General features: G+C 41.0%; 1 protein-coding gene across 1 annotated transcript; it reads right to left on the bottom strand.

The window, feature by feature from the left end:
• Window positions 1-952: 952 nt before the first annotated feature.
• On the bottom strand, window positions 953-4,619 carry LOC134805926 (uncharacterized). Its single transcript, XM_063779116.1, has 4 exons — window positions 4,545-4,619; window positions 3,717-3,866; window positions 2,749-3,471; window positions 953-2,692 (listed from the first exon to the last, which is right to left on the bottom strand). The coding sequence occupies exons 1-4, from the start codon at window positions 4,617-4,619 to the stop codon at window positions 953-955; spliced, it is 2,688 nt and encodes an 895-aa protein (XP_063635186.1).
• Between the last annotated feature and the right edge of the window lie 12,534 nt (window positions 4,620-17,153).

Here is a 17,153-nt window from a genome sequence, read left to right as displayed (position 1 = left end):
CGCGATGGCGCCGTGCTCGATTTAGCCTCGGGAGTTCGGATTTCTCCGGTCAGCGGGTGATCACGGGCCGAGTGACGGTGAGATCCGGGCCCGACATCGTGCGCCGGTTGACGCTCCAGCGAGCCAGGATAGGCTCTTCGACATCCGAACGCGCTCCCCGAGCGCGCGGCGCGGGTCCAGGTAGCGGCCTGGAGCCGTCCCCTCCGTGCCGCGCAATCCCCCAGCGCGTCACTTCCACTGTTGGCGCAATGGCGCTTGGCGTCCCCGCGCCGGCTCGCCCTGCGCTAAAGGCGTAGGGCCGTTCTGCCCGCGCTACACTACGGTCATCGTCTCCTCTGCGTGGGCAACGACCCGCACGGAGCACCGCCCGTTCCCGGAACCGTGAGTCGGAACAATTATCTTTATCGTGGCCACGATAGCGCGACGTATAAGATGCCCACGCATCTTCGGTAATTGACAATAGGGGCCCCTCCTTAAATTTAGTTAGTTCTTTACATTTGAATGTGCAACGCGGCATCGTAGGCCGCCATGTACGTGGTATGATGATATTGTAGTAACCGGGTAGGCCACTACACGTAAGCTTTTGTTTATGCGAAGCAGGGCGATAGCGTAGAAGCGATGGAATGATAAAAAGCTACTTCAACTTTAAATTAAATATAATGAGAATAAAAACTAATGAGAAAGCGTTACAATTTGAATTTGCGTAAGCGGCAGTTATACAAAACAAGTGCGCGGGCGCATGTGAACGCGGTCTGAGAGCGAGTGGTAGGTGCCGATGCGGTGAGGGAACCGGCCGTCGAGGCGACGGCGGGTGATGCGCGCGGCGTGCGGGGCGTGTGACGTATGCGCTGCTCCTTTGTGTCCGCGCGTCTAGCCGATGGTCCAAGTGCCATAAACTGAGCGGAGCGGGTAGCGGATTGCCGCTACAAGTACTCCCCCGGTGAGACCGTGACTACGGGCGATAGTAATCTGGGAATCTGACTGTTCGCCCACTCTTTGTTCTTCTCTCGGTCTCCTGCTCGATCGTTTTACTGCCATCTGGAGTACTAGTATGTGCCCGGTGCTCGTCTCTCGCCATATAAGCCGGTTTGAGGCGGTCTATGGTGACAGTAACTTCTTTACCCTGCACTAGTATGGTAAATGTCTTCGTCCCTCTACCAACGACCTTGTAAGGCCCGAGATATGCTGCCTGAAGAGGTCTTCGTGCTTTCGTCTGTTCACCGCCGAGTAATAAATGGAGTGGTGCTTGTATTGCCGCTGCCCCAGGGATGAAACGACGGTAAAAGTTCATCATACCCAGGAATCTCCTTAACTCCTTCGTGTTCCTAGGTACCGGAAATTCCTGGACGGCTTGTACCTTACTCTCCAAAGGGCTGATACCTTGTGCGGATACTGCGTGCCCCAAGAAGGTGACCTTGGATTGACCGAAGACGCACTTCGCGGTGTTTATTAGCATCCCGAAGTCCTGCAGACGTCTGAACAGCTGGCGGAGATGTTGTTGATGCTGCGTCTCTGACTCCGAGTAGACGATTATGTCGTCGATGTACCCGAAGCAAAAATCGAGTCCCTTCAGCACTTCATCCAGAAAGCGCTGGAATGTCTGAGCTGCATTTCTGAGGCCAAACGTCATGTAAGGGAACTCGAACAAGCCAAAGGGCGTGGTGATAGCGGTCTTGGGTATGTCGTCGACAAAAACTGGTATCTGATTATACGCCTTGACCAAGTCTATGGTACTAAAGATCTTCTTACCTGTCAGCTGGTAAGCGAAGTCTTGTATATGCGGCACTGGGTAACAATCAGGTATGGTTCGTGCGTTGAGAGCCCTGTAGTCGCCGCACGGCCTCCAGCCGTCATTCTTTTTGCGTGCCAAATGTAGTGGAGAGGACCATGCACTCTCTGATCTCCGAGCAGTACCGCTGCGGACCATATCCTCAAACTCCTTTTTCGCTATAGCCAGTCTCTCTGGATCCAGGCGACGCGGACGGCCGGAGACCGGTGGTCCTGGAGTGGTCCTGATGTGGTGCTCTGTACCATGCTTTGGAGTGCCCGGCTTACCAGCTGGACGGGTAATGTCTGGGTACTCACGAAGTAGTTCGCGGAAAGGCGTACTCGTACTCTCCAAGGCCATCATGTGTACGGAATATATCTCCTCGCTGCTGTCGGGGGCCCTGGCCGGAGTGGTGAGTAAAGTTATGGCGTCGATCAGGCGTTGGTTTCGGACATCGACAAGAAGGTTGTAAAATCCTAAAAAATCGACGCCGATGATGGGTTTTGAGACGTCAGCCACCGTAAAGCGCCACTCGAATGCTCGACGGAGACCTAGATCTAAATGGAGGTTCAGGAGCCCATAAGTGCCAATCTCTGTGCCGTTAGCGGCAAATAGGAGGTACTTCGTCCTCGGACATGCCCCCCGAACAGCTGACCTTGGAAAAACACACAGGTCTGAACCCGTGTCTATGAGGTATTGCACCTTCGTCGTACGGTCAGTGATGAACAGGCGGCGGGTTGTTGTTGGGCAGTCGCTCGCCGCTACTAGTGGCCGCCCTGGGCGTTTCCCGAATGATAACTGCACGGCTGCTTGCACGTCTTTGCTTTGTTGCCAAAAGTGAAATGATACCAGCAGTGAGGATGACCTTCGGGACGTTGTCTGGAGCGGGATCGGCCTCTTGACCTTGAATGAGAGCGAGAGCGTCTGCGGCGATTAAATGATCCAGACCTATGACCTTGAACCTTAAGGAGGCTTTCTACTTGCCGTGTCAGTTCCTCTACTCGCTGTTCCAAAGCGGTACCTGGCACGCCCGAGGATGTGCTGGCAACCTTGTAGGATGGCTGCGCCACGTCGACGACCTTGTCTGCCAGGCCTGCCAGGGTGTCGAGGTCCAAGGTAGGCTGAAATGCAACAACAGTCTGTACATTAGGTGGTAATCTACTGGTCCAAATAGTCCGGATAAATTCCTCTGGCATGTGCGGTCCAGCTAAATCCTTAAGATGCCTTAGAAAGTCGGTTGGCTTCCTGTCCCCTATTTCCTCATGCTGGAGTAGCTGCAGGGTTTTCTTCTCACGTGAGACGGAAATACGTTGGATGAGCTCGCTTTTTAATTTAGTATACTTGCCAGTAGCTGGGGGATTTCGAAGAATGTCCTTGATTTTGACCGCGTACTCCGGGTCGAGCTGGCCGCATACGAAATGGTATTTTGTCTCGTCCAAAGTGATGCCAGAAAGACTGAATTGGCTTTCTAATTGCGCGAACCAAACCTCTGGTTCGTCCGGCCAAAATGGGGGCGGACGCACACCCACTCGAAACACATCACTTGGACCACCACCCAAATGTACCGTACCTGGACCGACTCTGTTGCTAACCCCCGCTGGAGGCGTCGAAATACCTGCACCGTCACTTGTATTTTGCACACTTCCTGTTCCATTGGTCATTGCTGAAGGTTTCTTTTTGTCGCCGACGAATGCGTCCACTTTCTTTGTCGCGGGTCACCAAATTGTAGTAACCGGGTAGGCCACTACACGTAAGCTTTTGTTTATGCGAAGCAGGGCGATAGCGTAGAAGCGATGGAATGATAAAAAGCTACTTCAACTTTAAATTAAATATAATGAGAATAAAAACTAATGAGAAAGCGTTACAATTTGAATTTGCGTAAGCGGCAGTTATACAAAACAAGTGCGCGGGCGCATGTGAACGCGGTCTGAGAGCGAGTGGTAGGTGCCGATGCGGTGAGGGAACCGGCCGTCGAGGCGACGGCGGGTGATGCGCGCGGCGTGCGGGGCGTGTGACGTATGCGCTGCTCCTTTGTGTCCGCGCGTCTAGCCGATGGTCCAAGTGCCATAAACTGAGCGGAGCGGGTAGCGGATTGCCGCTACAATATTATAGTTATTAAGTAGACGCTTTGTCCTTTACTTCTGTCAAAGGCACCACCCCACTTATATCCAGTACAGCATAGGACGGCCCTTGAAACAGAGGTTCCCTGCTTTCCAGAGGTTCATCCGGCCTAAACTTAGTAAGTATCCGTAAGTATTTAGTGTAACGACTCTTCCAACTTCAAATCCACCTTTTATAAGCTTTATCACCCAACTTTCCATGTTTTAAACGTTACATTTGGCGCCCGAAGATAATTCCTGGATATACTGGAGCAAAGAATATAATACTCACTAGGAGAAGAACGGTAACTCCATACAAAAAAATGTCCCCAACCGTTTATACGTTTATACTAGTGGCGCCGTCTTTGTGTACCAATGGAACTAAAGTAACGCGTATGTACGAAGCCGACTTGAGACGAATGCGATAATTTGGAGTCCCCATGAACAACACTACACACTTATGTTGGAGAGGGTCCAGAAATCGTTCATTCGTCATCTATATAATAAAACTTATGGTTACTATCCATACATGTACCCTAGTCTATATATTCTCGGAATGGTTAACTACACCACCCTCGAGGCCTGAAGAAATGTGGCACTCGTAAGATATTTTTATCTCCTAATCCGTGGCCAAATACATAACCCTCAGTTGCTAGCACTTGTACCGTTTCGAGTACCTGTCCACAGCAGTATTCAGCTGCGCCCTCGTCGCCGCGCGCTGTTTGCAGTCCCGGCGGCGCGGACCCGGGCATTATCCCACTCACCGCTGCACCACGCATTGTCTCTCCTGAACGATATATTGGACAGCGACAGCGAACTTGACATATTCCAATGCACGGAACCTAGTTTTTTGTCAGTTAGTAGCCGATACCTGGAGTCAATAGCGACGCCGAGCTCAATTAATGTATAGTTAGCACTTAAGTAAAATCTTACTCTCAATGTTTATATAATGTCACTCCTTTTAACATGTGTAGCTTGACTGTAAATGTTAATTTAAGGAATAAATAAATAATAATAATAATAATAATAAGCCCGCAGGGCAGCTTGTGGCGAGCTGTTGGGGAGTAACGACCCCACGGACCCGAGTGCTCCCGAGAGTCGGTCAGGGTCTCCGTCTCCGGCGTGTCTTCGTCGGTCGGAGTGGACCCCAAGGGGACCCGCAGGACTCTCAGCTCTGGCTTGCCTTCATTGGCCGTCCAGAGAGGAGTCGCTAGAGCTATATGCTCCAGGGGTGGAAGTGTTAAAGGGCATAACGCCGCGAGTAACTTCGGAGAAAGCGCAGCACCACCTCTCGACACCCCTGAGCCGCTCATGCCGGTGTTGCACCTGGCCGTCTTCACGATGGCGCATCAGGTGCCCATCTAACGAGTGGCGAGTCACCACCTGCCTCGATAACACTGTATAACACAATGTTATGGCAGGTGTGCGGAACTCTTAGCAATAGCCCAGATTTATTTTCCACCCAAATTTAAACCATAGACCAGGACTCTTTCCATTTTTCTATAATAGCTCCCAATGCCTGCTGAAACCGGTTTACGGGTATCTATTTATGTACCCGTGAATGGGTTCCAGCAGGCGTTCTACATGACATCAAAGCTCTCCAAACGGCCTCTACGTGTTGGATCTATATCCCCACGCACGCCTTATAAATGACCGGGCTTAAAAACCCGAGAGTTTGTAACGGAGATACAAATAATAATAATAAAAAAAGTTGACAACCGGTTTAGCCTGGCGGGTATTGGTAGGTAGTAATTCTGTTGATAAACATATTTGTTATCTTCATATCACGAAATATATGCAAGATGCAAATATTACCCCTTGTTTGTGGTATTATCAATTGATTTAAATAAAAGGCATGTTTATGTTTATAACATTATATATATTATTTATTAAAAAATGTTTTACATATAAAAATATACACTGAAAACTGGCAACTGGCAACTTAATATAAAAATAGACATTAATAAAGCGCATTCAGAAAGTTTTCAGTACCTTTTATACAAATAACATTAGGCATGCCTACCTATTACACTTTACACACAGATACACTACACTTTACATACGGCATTTTACACAGAATTCCAACTTGTATTCATACATTTCTTCACGGTTAATTAATACGCTTTCCAGATGCGTTATGACTCGGTTCCTTCTGAACCCACTAAAGTTGTAAATTTCACTCTGGCTGCTTCAACAGCCGTTGCTCCGCATTTAGCACATTTTCTATGTGCATTGCTGTAATCCATGACTTACAGTCTTAAGTGGTACGTAGCGGTACACGTTGTATGTATTATTTAAAGAGTTAATAAATAAAATTTTCGTTATGAACTTTAACCACAGCAGTTGGACAGAGTCATTGACAAATATATTTTTTATTATGGTGGGTAGACGTACCTACACCTACCCTCCATATATTTTATGAACATTGATAAAGACAGTTGGAAGCAAATATTCATTATAAAACTTAATCGCATGTAATTAAGTTTTAAGCGTTTTAAGTCCCGTTTTATGATTAATATTGTATAAAATTCGTGATAATTTAAATCAGAGTTGGGTTGGGAGCAATGTTGCTGTAGAAAAATGTTTTTATTTTTATTACTCGCAACTTTTTCCCGGAGGCCAACGCACACATAGAAGATTAAGGCGCACACATGCGCAATTATTTGGGGACATAACTTTCTTAGGAAGTGAACAGGCCTTGTACTGGAGTGTGCTTTTGACAGAAGAATTTTTTTTGTGTGTTGTGTGTCCCGGGTTCTCGCTGAGGTGATTGTCAAGGCTGGCACAATTTTTAATTTATTTATATTTCATGTCACACTATATTAAGTATAGCAGACACACCTATTTTTATTATTATGAACGACAGCATAACTGCTTCGTTCCTTATTCCAACCCTAATACTTTAGGCAAATTAATTAATTCCGGCCACCTTCACAACCATCCTCTGCCAGAATGTTACCGGGCCACTCATTAATTATGTCCTATGTAAACAATGGTATCCGCAGTAAACACTCCCCGCGTTTCCCTTAGACAGTCGCACATCACACTAGCATTCGACATAATAGTGATACGGTAATGAGTGAGTGTGACAGTAACATATGAGTGAACATATATGGTTTATAGTCCCACTCGCCCACCCGCTTAACCTAGGGAACATAGGATACAAATGTTAGAGTAGGACAGTCTCAGTTTTTGCTACTTATTTTACATTTAATGGACCAAGACCCTCGCTTGACTTGGCCCAATTACTCACCAGATTATACTCATTAATACATTTATAATATTTAGCACATTGTACTTACACATTAACCTTATTTTTTAACGTGTTCAAAACACAAAAAGACTCAATTACATAATTCATTTTATATTTACTTAGTGAGACATTGCAATTTACAAAGGCAACAGCTGCATCTAAAAGTTGACGACATTATAGCGGCAACTTCGTTAGATTCAGCTACATTCTTTACTGCCAACTTAGCACCACGCTTCGTTCAGTGTCCACAATTTGGTTTTCATTTTTTTTTCTTTTTTAAATTCACTAAGCAGCACGTGGGTCACCCATAATTCATAAATACAACCTTTCACATAACATTATTGTAACCCTATAATTTAAAAAAAAAATCATTTTTCTTACAATTTTGGCAATTGCCCTAACCAACACTAGCACCACTATGGTACTAGTACATATAACCACATACTCACCACAAATCCAGAGGTAGGGCACAGCAAACCACCATCATTGCTCGAATATAGGCCATGCCCGCACTGGTGTGGCTACCTCTCCAGGTCATGGTGGTGCGACCTAATCAGGTGAGCTAGGGATTCCAGACGGCCACGAACTGACGCGCTGTGTCGGTATTGGGGGGACATAAATTTTACTTACTAGAGGCAAAATTCAATTTAATTGACCAACTATTTATTTACATTACTTACTTAGACCATTTTACACCCATACTGATCCACTTAATTTATGATTCAAAACTTTGCAGCCTCAATTTTTCAGAACTTCCATCAAGAATAAAAAAAAACATAATATAACATTAACTTCATTTTTAATTTAAACCAAAATTTATTAATTTAATTTTTTTAATTTAAACTATTCATAAACACAAAATTTCATTCAAAACCAATATTCAAATCATAAATCAATTGCAAAATAAGACTAAAAGTTGATAACAATAAAACAAAACAAACCAGCAAAGTCACTCCCTTAAAAACCCAAACCCCTCAAATGCCACACATTGCGTCAGACAATTATTTATTTATAACAAGGGTTGGCAACAACAATAGTACTGAATTGGGCCACATAGCGTTCAATTCACTACATATTCATTTTCATATTACATTTACTTTAACTTAATTCATCAATTTAATTTAACAATCTGTCCAAAGACAGGTATAAAATAAAGACAACATTTTCAACATATTCAATTACAAATATATATATTTTTTCCAATTAACAAAATAATACCTATAACATCCTGCTTATTAACGCTTATTACCCTAACTTACAATTTTCATTACCAAATTTCGCACGCATTAATCCATACCCCATACTAACATTATTAACACCCTCTAAACCCCGCTTACTAACCGCTTTAAATGCAATCAACTAACCCAATGCTTAGCCACCCCGCTTAAAAATCCCATTCCATCATACATACTTCTTAATAATTAAAACCTTATCACATTTAAATTTAGTATAAAACAAGACACATAATTATAATTGTATTTACATTCATTTAGCTCATATTGTAAACAGACTGCAGGAATCAAACTTAAAAATTAATTTTAAATATTTATCTTACCATTACCAACCCTTGAAAATATTTATCTTTCTTTCTCTAACAGTACCCAAACAAATTCTTTATTAGCCCATTTCTTATTAAAGTAAACTCATTTTTTTATTTCTCAAACGAAATTAAATTTAATAAATCCCCATGTGCCAAAAATCTTTCATTTTATTAACAGCTGTTCAACAGCCTATACCTAAACTAAAGTTCAAAGTACATTGTGTTGGAGAATTAAGTTTCTCAATGAAACTTAAATTCATTTTTTTTTGTTTTTTTTTTCCTTTTTAGAGTCCCAATGCAGCCGTAGCTGTATGACTCATTGCGGAACAAAATCTTTTTTTTCAAGCAAAGGCACTATAGGTAACTACCATAGTGCCAAGAGCTTCTTACAAGATATGGGGGTCCAGGCAGGAGGAGCAATGATAGCAGCGGTATGGTCAGTTAAATAATGAACATTTATTGAAATGTATCGTCGTCTTATATACTATTCCTAAACCTACGAAAATCAGAAAGATAGGTATCTTAAAACCGCAGAATCTATTCTACCCTTTGACGTAAATCGCGCCTCTCTAGAGTGCGATGGCATATCTTCTATCCCGCTCACAATCGCCGGTTGCATGAAGTGGGTAGTAGAAAATACAGCAATTCAGGACTACCGCGGAGAATGTCGCTTTCGAGAGTAGCACGCCCTGTCTTCCATCTCGCTCCAACCGTTGCGTAAATACGTGCGCGCCGCCTGCGCGCGCCTCATAGACCAATAGTGGGACCGGATTTTTGCACCAAAAGTTTTGATAATTCTAAAGATGAAAAAGTGATACTTATCTGACATGGGACATATTTTTAAGCATATTTGTAAAATATGACGAAAAGTTAGAACGAGCGTTAGATATAAATTAGGTATTTATATATTTTAGTAATGATTTTTTAATATTGAATTAAAGTGCAATGTTTAAGTTCCATCGTTTATAATATGTATGACGCTTTATAATGTAAAATTATTAGAAATTTTTTTAACGTGCTTCTTAGTCAAACTACAAATTAGCTTATTATTTTGTCGATATTGAATTAAAGTTTAATAAATCCACAACAATCCACAACACATTTAGAAGAATAAGATATATGCTTTAGAATTAATATGCGTTTTTTGTCCTATAATATCTAATATTGAATTAGAGTCTGTAAAAATAAGTCTATTACTATAAAATAATATACGCAGCCATATTATGGAAAATAAGAAATTTCGGTGTGTAGCTTGCATTGTAATAGTAAAATATATTTAAAAAGGCGCGAAATTCATACATACGCCGCGCTGGTCCGTCAGTGTCGCCGGCGCGGCGCCCGAGAGCCTATCATAGCCTAACTATACCTCGCCCCTCGCCTCGCCCCACCTCCCGCTCACAGCACTGTCTGTCTTTTCTTATCATTCATTTGTTTGTTTACTGTGGACATATATAAATTAGATGCGGACATTACGTGAAATTAAAGGGGTCCCTTTGTTTCCCATAAAGTTTTAAGTCATAATGTATTGTTTGTCATATAAGAACCTTCGGGCTCTCGAATTAAGGTTTATTTTTGAATGGCCTTAGTAGCAGTGTGATAGCGTTGACTCGGCTCGGAGAGTTGGCGAATTGGCGATTCATTCGCCGAGTTAGCGGATCGGATACCAAGTTATCAGTTATACTTGGTCAAGCAGATCTTGTCAGTAGAAAAAGGCGGCAAAATTGAAAAATGTAGAGTCGAAGGGATATCGTCTCATAGAAAATTTGAATTTCGCGCCTTTTTCTACTGACAAGATTTGCTTGACCATCTATAGTTTAGTGGCCGAGTTGATTAGGAAGAACATTTGAATTTCGAAATTGTAATAAAAATGTACATGATATTCACAACTATTTTTTACCATAGTTTGTCAAAGGACTGTCTCATTTCAAACATAGAGAGAATCATCATACTATCTTTGACTTACACTAGTACTAGCACCCAAAAGAAAAGGATGAATATAGTTTTTTGTTTTTATTTACTGACAAATTGGTTTGACCGACTATACCTATTTCTGGTTCCTATTGTCATATCCTGTCCTATTCAACGTCAATATCATATTGTGTATATTATAAACCAACTGCTCAATATTACACGTATACATATTGAATATACAATAAGGTAAGTGACCTCACCTTATTGTATATTCCGTGTCGGCCGTATATGCCTATATACGGCCCACCTTAAATTAAAATGTTTTTTTTTTTAATAAACAGGATATTAAGTATGAAAAACTCACTCAAATAGGTATCTTATTTATTGAAGTTTCTTCATTATACCAAAATAGTTATAAAAATATTACGATACTCTTGGAAAATATACCTTTTATAAAAGTCCTATTGTGGGCCTTATTGAACACTAGCAGGGTATTACTTAATCCCGCAAAAAATAATCATTTTGACAATAGACAATAACAGATTTTATTGTTTTTAACTTAAGAGTTATACATATACAAATAACAATATTTGGTACTTCACAACAAGAGGATATTTATAATAAGTTAAAAATAATTCTTTTGGGCCTTATTAACTAAAGATATAAAAATTGTCTAGTTTACGCGAAAATAGTAGGTAACTAAAGTCACTAAACATAAATCTTTATTATTATTATGTGTTAACATCTGGGGGCACGGCAGTGCCCCCGCCAAGACGAGCAAAGCGCAAGGGCACTATCTACCTTTTCTCGAAGCGCTTCGTCGTTTTTTGGAACCCTCATAACTTGGGGTTGGATTATACTAGATAAACAAAGTTCTCGGCCTTATTAAGCATATCAATTGCATAGCTCTTATACTTTAGATTTTATTCATATCTAAAAACTTCGATTCGTCACTGACTCACTCACTTGATGATTATCAATACCTTTAGGGTACTTCCTGAAGTCCTCTAAGAAGCTGAAATTTGATATGTAAGATAGTTTTAGTACACAAACAACAAATAAATTCAAAAACTTGAATTTTTTAATCCCTAAGGGCACGGACTAGTCTACTAGGACGAGCAATCGCCATATTGAGTAGCGTGACTTTATATTTAGTTCCCAAAAGTACAGCAGATGTCTCTAGTAGTGTCAAATGTTGCAAATGGTTGCAATAAGTGTGATTCTGTATTAATGTCATCTGACGGGTTTGAATGACAACTATCGTCATGCTCTCGTCTTGCCTCAATGTTGATAATAGATTTCGTGAGATGGCGCTTCGACCATACCCGTACTTGCCCGTACTGAGGGCCTACCGCGAACCACGTTCGACGTGTTGCCCCTCTGTCGCACTTGTAAATTTGTACGTAAGTGCGACAGGGAGGCAACACGTCGAACGTGGTTCGCAGTAGGCCCTCTGAATGCGTTTCGTTTGACGCATATTTTTTGAAGCTGTTTGATATTAAAAAAATATATAAATATATTCATACGGATAATAGCATTAGCGATGTCTTATTAATTTTAATAACTGTAATACATTTTTCTTTCACATAATATTAATGTTACCGACGCGCGGTAACACGATACATTACATTTAAGTATTTTTACCTATTTGTAATATATAGATGGTCAAGCAAATCTTGTCAGTAGAAAAAGGCACGAAATTCAAATTTTCTATGAGACGATATCCCTTCGCGCCTACATTTTTCAAATCTGTCGCCTTTTTCTACTGACAAGATCTGCTTGACCAAGTATATTTGATAATTTTTCGCAAATTAAAGTTCTATTTTTCTACTGACATAATTATTTATTTACACTGGGTACCATGACAACCTCAAATATTATACTCGTAACATAATTATATTAATTATGTAATAAAAAGGTAAGTAATGCTGGATATAGTAACAGTTAACTACCTACAAAAAAGTGATAGATATCTTCGAAAAGTCGAATAGAGTTGGACCAAGGAAAGTTTGCAGCGATTTTGATAGCCCATGCAGTGCAAGTGTTATTTACACGTCATAATTTCATAGAAGTTTGACATTTAAAGGCCTTTGCACACCGGCTTGCGTGTGCGTGACTTGCAAGGCCCCAACGTTGTCTGTTCACTTTGACGGCGCAGCAACTAGTATCTCTTCTCTCTCCTCGCTCTTTTAACAATGCCATTTGTCAAAAAAGGACAACCATACTGTTGACAAGATGAACTACTCAGAATCACGAGTTCTTTCTATCCTAATAGGAGAAAAAAAGTGTCCCAAGGTTTTTTTCCCATTCCGTTACCATTTTTTCATAGACTTTGTATGGCGGTTTCGGAATGGAAAGATCGAAAAATGTATGGAAATCTTTGGACACTTTTTTCTCCTATTAGGATCAAAAGAGCACATGATTCTGAGTAGAAATAACACAAAAAATCCCAATTTTGAAAAAAAAGTGTAGGGGACAACTTTAAATAAAATGGCCCATGTGTGCTCTTTTAGGGATGTGAAAAGTCGATTTTAATCATGTTATATATCGATAAACGCTACACAGTGGAACGAAATAGCTATTAATTGAAGCTTCAATATCTTCGTTAAACATAAACATAATTAAAATGCTAATGGATACTGAATATATTAGAAGACAAACAATAAGAATATAAAACTAAAACTAACTACAATTAAAATAACTAAAACTAAAAATTAAAAATACCTATCAAAATTTGGTGCCCTCGGGAGGGTGCCCAACACGCAGGCAGCGTTCCCGCGCTGGATTGCAATTGAAATTCTCTGCGCGAGAAAGCTGCCCGCGCGGGGGTCGCCCGTTGCCTCCCTCAACTAAAACTAACTACAATTAAAATAACTAAAACTAAAAATTAAAAATACCTATCAAAATTTGGTGCCCTCGGGAGGGTGCCCAACACGCAGGCAGCGTTCCCGCGCTGGATTGCAATTGAAATTCTCTGCGCGAGAAAGCTGCCCGCGCGGGGGTCGCCCGTTGCCTCCCTGTGGAGCATCTGTGCGCCTCTGCCCCACGAACCAAGCGTCTCGACGCCAAACGCGACGAAGTCGTATTGGGCGCCGAGACAGCTGTACTTGGCTACCTTTTGACGCTCCCGAGTGTCCCCCGCCGCGCCAGCACGCCTGCTGGTCGATGGGACGTAGGACGCCGCTAGCGTGTCAGCGCAATATATTAGAATATAATAAAATAATTCAATTATTGCGGAACACATATTTTAGTAGGTATTTATGTATCTTAATTAAATATCTGAACTTTCCCTTCGTTCCCTGCTGGGGCGTGACGATAAAATTGTGATCTGATAACCGCAATAAAGAATAAAAGCGTTTTTATTCATTTTAGGTATCGTTAAACCTTTGAAGTAAAATTAAAATTGCAAGAAATGTCGATAGTTTATCGTTATGACTTTATCGACATGGCTACAGCAAGGTGGAGTTACATTGTTAATCGTACACTAAACAAAAGTGGTTACAGTGACAGCTCGCTTAGACGTAATCTTTAAGTACATATATTATATCTATGGTGACGTGCACGTGCGCGTACGCCGCGCACACGCACACGTCATGCAAGCGGTGTGCCGTCTCTCATAAGGATCTGTATACTACAACGCCGAACGCGCACGTGCTCGTCACGCACACGCAGCCGCACAGTGAGGGATTTTCGATCAGTTTTGACCACCTTCGTTTTATATTTTTATTATATGCTTTATAATATTTTACATCCCACTGTAAAACTCCCGTGTGATTATCTTGCTTAGTTTACGTAAAATATTTTTTTTTGTAGATGAGGTCAATGACCTTAAGAAATCATGTTTATCGGTTTATTTCCTAAAGTATTGTCAATGTGGCCGCAAGTTTTATTACTGAGTTTAAGTGAAAGATACTCAATAATTGTACAAAATATCAGCATCTTAATAGTGCCTTTGAATTAAAAGTTATAAGATGCTAAAGTTTTTTAACATTTTTTTTTATTTCTCATATATTTTCCAATATTAGCCTTTTATTTTTTATAGAGTGTAATTAAAATAAGGTAAACTATCATCATACATCATCATCATATCAGCCTTTTATCGCCCACTGCTGAGCATAGGCCTCTCTTCGAGTACGCCACTTATCCCGGTCCCGAGCCAATCTCATCCAGAAGTGACCCGCAGTCTTCCGGATGTCATCCACCCAACGAGCCAACGGACGCCAGGCACTCCTTTCGTCTGTAAGCGGCCACTAGGGATTGCAATCCGGTCCGGCGGATCCGGTAATCCGGCCGGATCCGGCACATTTTTCAAGATACCGGATCCGGCAAAATTCACCGGATCCGGTCTCGGATCCGGTAAAGTGAATCAAAGCGCTAAAATATAAAATAACAGCTTAAAACACTGCTAAAATTTAAAAGTTCTCGCCAATATTCGAATTTTCTCGCTCGCAAACAGCAACACAACAACTTGTTTGTTAGTTGACGCTAGTCTTCTAGCCGACGAAATATGTGTCGTCGTCGTAGCGTTGAGATTTCCGTGCATCGTAAGTACTGGATTGGTTTATATTCAATTCATTGTGTTGTTACATTATAATATTTATAATTTAATGTACCTACATGTTCTTTCGTTTTATTTTGTACAAACCATTATAGCCCAGGTTTTTGTACCAAAATTAAATGTTTCGTGTGAATAAATGTTTTGATGTATACTTGTATAGGTATGCACGTTCATTGATTTTGTTTGCTCAAACTAAAATGGTTTAATTGAAAGCACCTTTTTGTGGAAAATGTGGGTTGGGCTATAGATATTTTAAGAGAAAAAGAAGATTTCATTTGTGGGACTGATTATTGTAACAAGACTTAAATAAATAAATAATAAATAAAGAAATATTATAAGACATTCTTACACAGATTGACTAAGTCCCACAGTAAGCTCAAGAAGGCTTGTGTTGTGGGTACTCAGACAACGATATATATAATATATAAATACTAAAATAATACATAATATTTAAATACATAGAAAACAGCCAAGACTCAGGAACAAATATCTGTGTTATCAGGTCATCACACAAATAAATGCCCTTACTGGGATTCGAACCCAGGACCATCGGCTTCAAAACGACAAAACTTAGTGGTTAGTGGTTAAGACTTAGGCCCACTTGCACCATCCTACTAACCCGGGGTTAAGCGATTAAACCGTTAACTTAGTGTCAAATTGTACTGGTAACCATGGTAACTCCAGGTTTAACCGGTTAACCCCGGATCAGTGGAATGGTGCAAGTGGGCCTTAGTGGTAAAGTAATAAAAACGTTGATTTTTGAAACTTAAAACAGCCGTTTTATTAATCCATTAAAAATATCCTTAACTTCGCATAATATAACGCTAAAAAATATAATAAAATACGTGACTTGATGAATTTTTTATCCGCAATACCAATCCGGCCGGATCCGGCCGGATCCGCCGGATTGAGGCCAAAATCCGGCCAGATCCGGCCGGATTCAACACCAGACCGGATTGCAATCCCTAGCGGCCACCATTCCGTTAACATTTTGGCGCACCTGTCATCACTCTGCCTGGCAACATGTCCCGCCCAGCTCCACTTGAGTTTGGTAATGACGTATCCGACTATAATTCCTAAACTAAAATAGACTATAAACTATAATTCCTCAAAATTTCAAAAGCTAATCTTGCGGGATTTAGGATTTATAACATTTCTAAGTTTTTTTCCGATTTCTATGGAAATAGGGTTGTCAAGTTTGAAGTTAAGAAATAATACTTCAATAGGTATAGTTTTTGACAAAGAAAATTTTGAATTTAACTCTTTATTGAGAATTGTCATAATTCATCATCATTATCATCATCATCCGAATGAATAAGAATTTCTTCTTCTATCTTGCTGCTTTTGACAAAACCATGACATGTTTCGACAGCAATTTGTGTAACGTTCTTCACAGTCGTGTGTGAACTTGATAACAATTTTTTAGAGTTGCGTACCTCAAAAGGAAAAAACGGAACCCTTATAGGATCACTCGTGTGTCTGGCTGTCCGTCTGTCACAGCCTATTTTCTTCGAAACTACTGAACCAATTAAGTTGAAATTTGGTACACATATGTAAGTCTGTCACCCGAAGACGGACATGTAACGTAAATAAATTAATTTTTAACATAGGGGGCACTTTTGGGGGGTAAATGAGACGATTAAAAAAATGACCATTCCCCCCGCCCTTTAGATCCGAAACTACTGGGTCTAAAGTTTTGAAAAATAAAATACACAAAATAGGTCTTTAGTCTTTACCTATAGATGGCAGGAAAACCTATTAGAAATATGCAGTCAGGCGTAAGTCGGACTTAATTACTTAGTTTTTGATCTGACCCCTACGGGTTTTTAAAGACATTTCACTTACGTTTCACATCAAAAAATACATATACGAGGGACGCCTTCCCAACACCACATCATATTCTTCATCAGAGATATGTCACAGTGGCCTGATATGGCCGTTCGTTCTACTATAGAGTTAATGCTTTTCAGGCAAGCGTAACAACAAAATACTCTACACTCAAACAACAACGAAAACACACTAAA

Source organism: Cydia splendana, unplaced genomic scaffold (genome assembly GCF_910591565.1).
Source record: "Cydia splendana unplaced genomic scaffold, ilCydSple1.2 scaffold_81_ctg1, whole genome shotgun sequence".
Taxonomy (NCBI): domain Eukaryota; kingdom Metazoa; phylum Arthropoda; class Insecta; order Lepidoptera; family Tortricidae; genus Cydia; species Cydia splendana.
The sequence above is the reverse complement of the archived record's forward strand: the minus strand, read 5'-3'. Positions and strand labels throughout refer to the sequence as shown.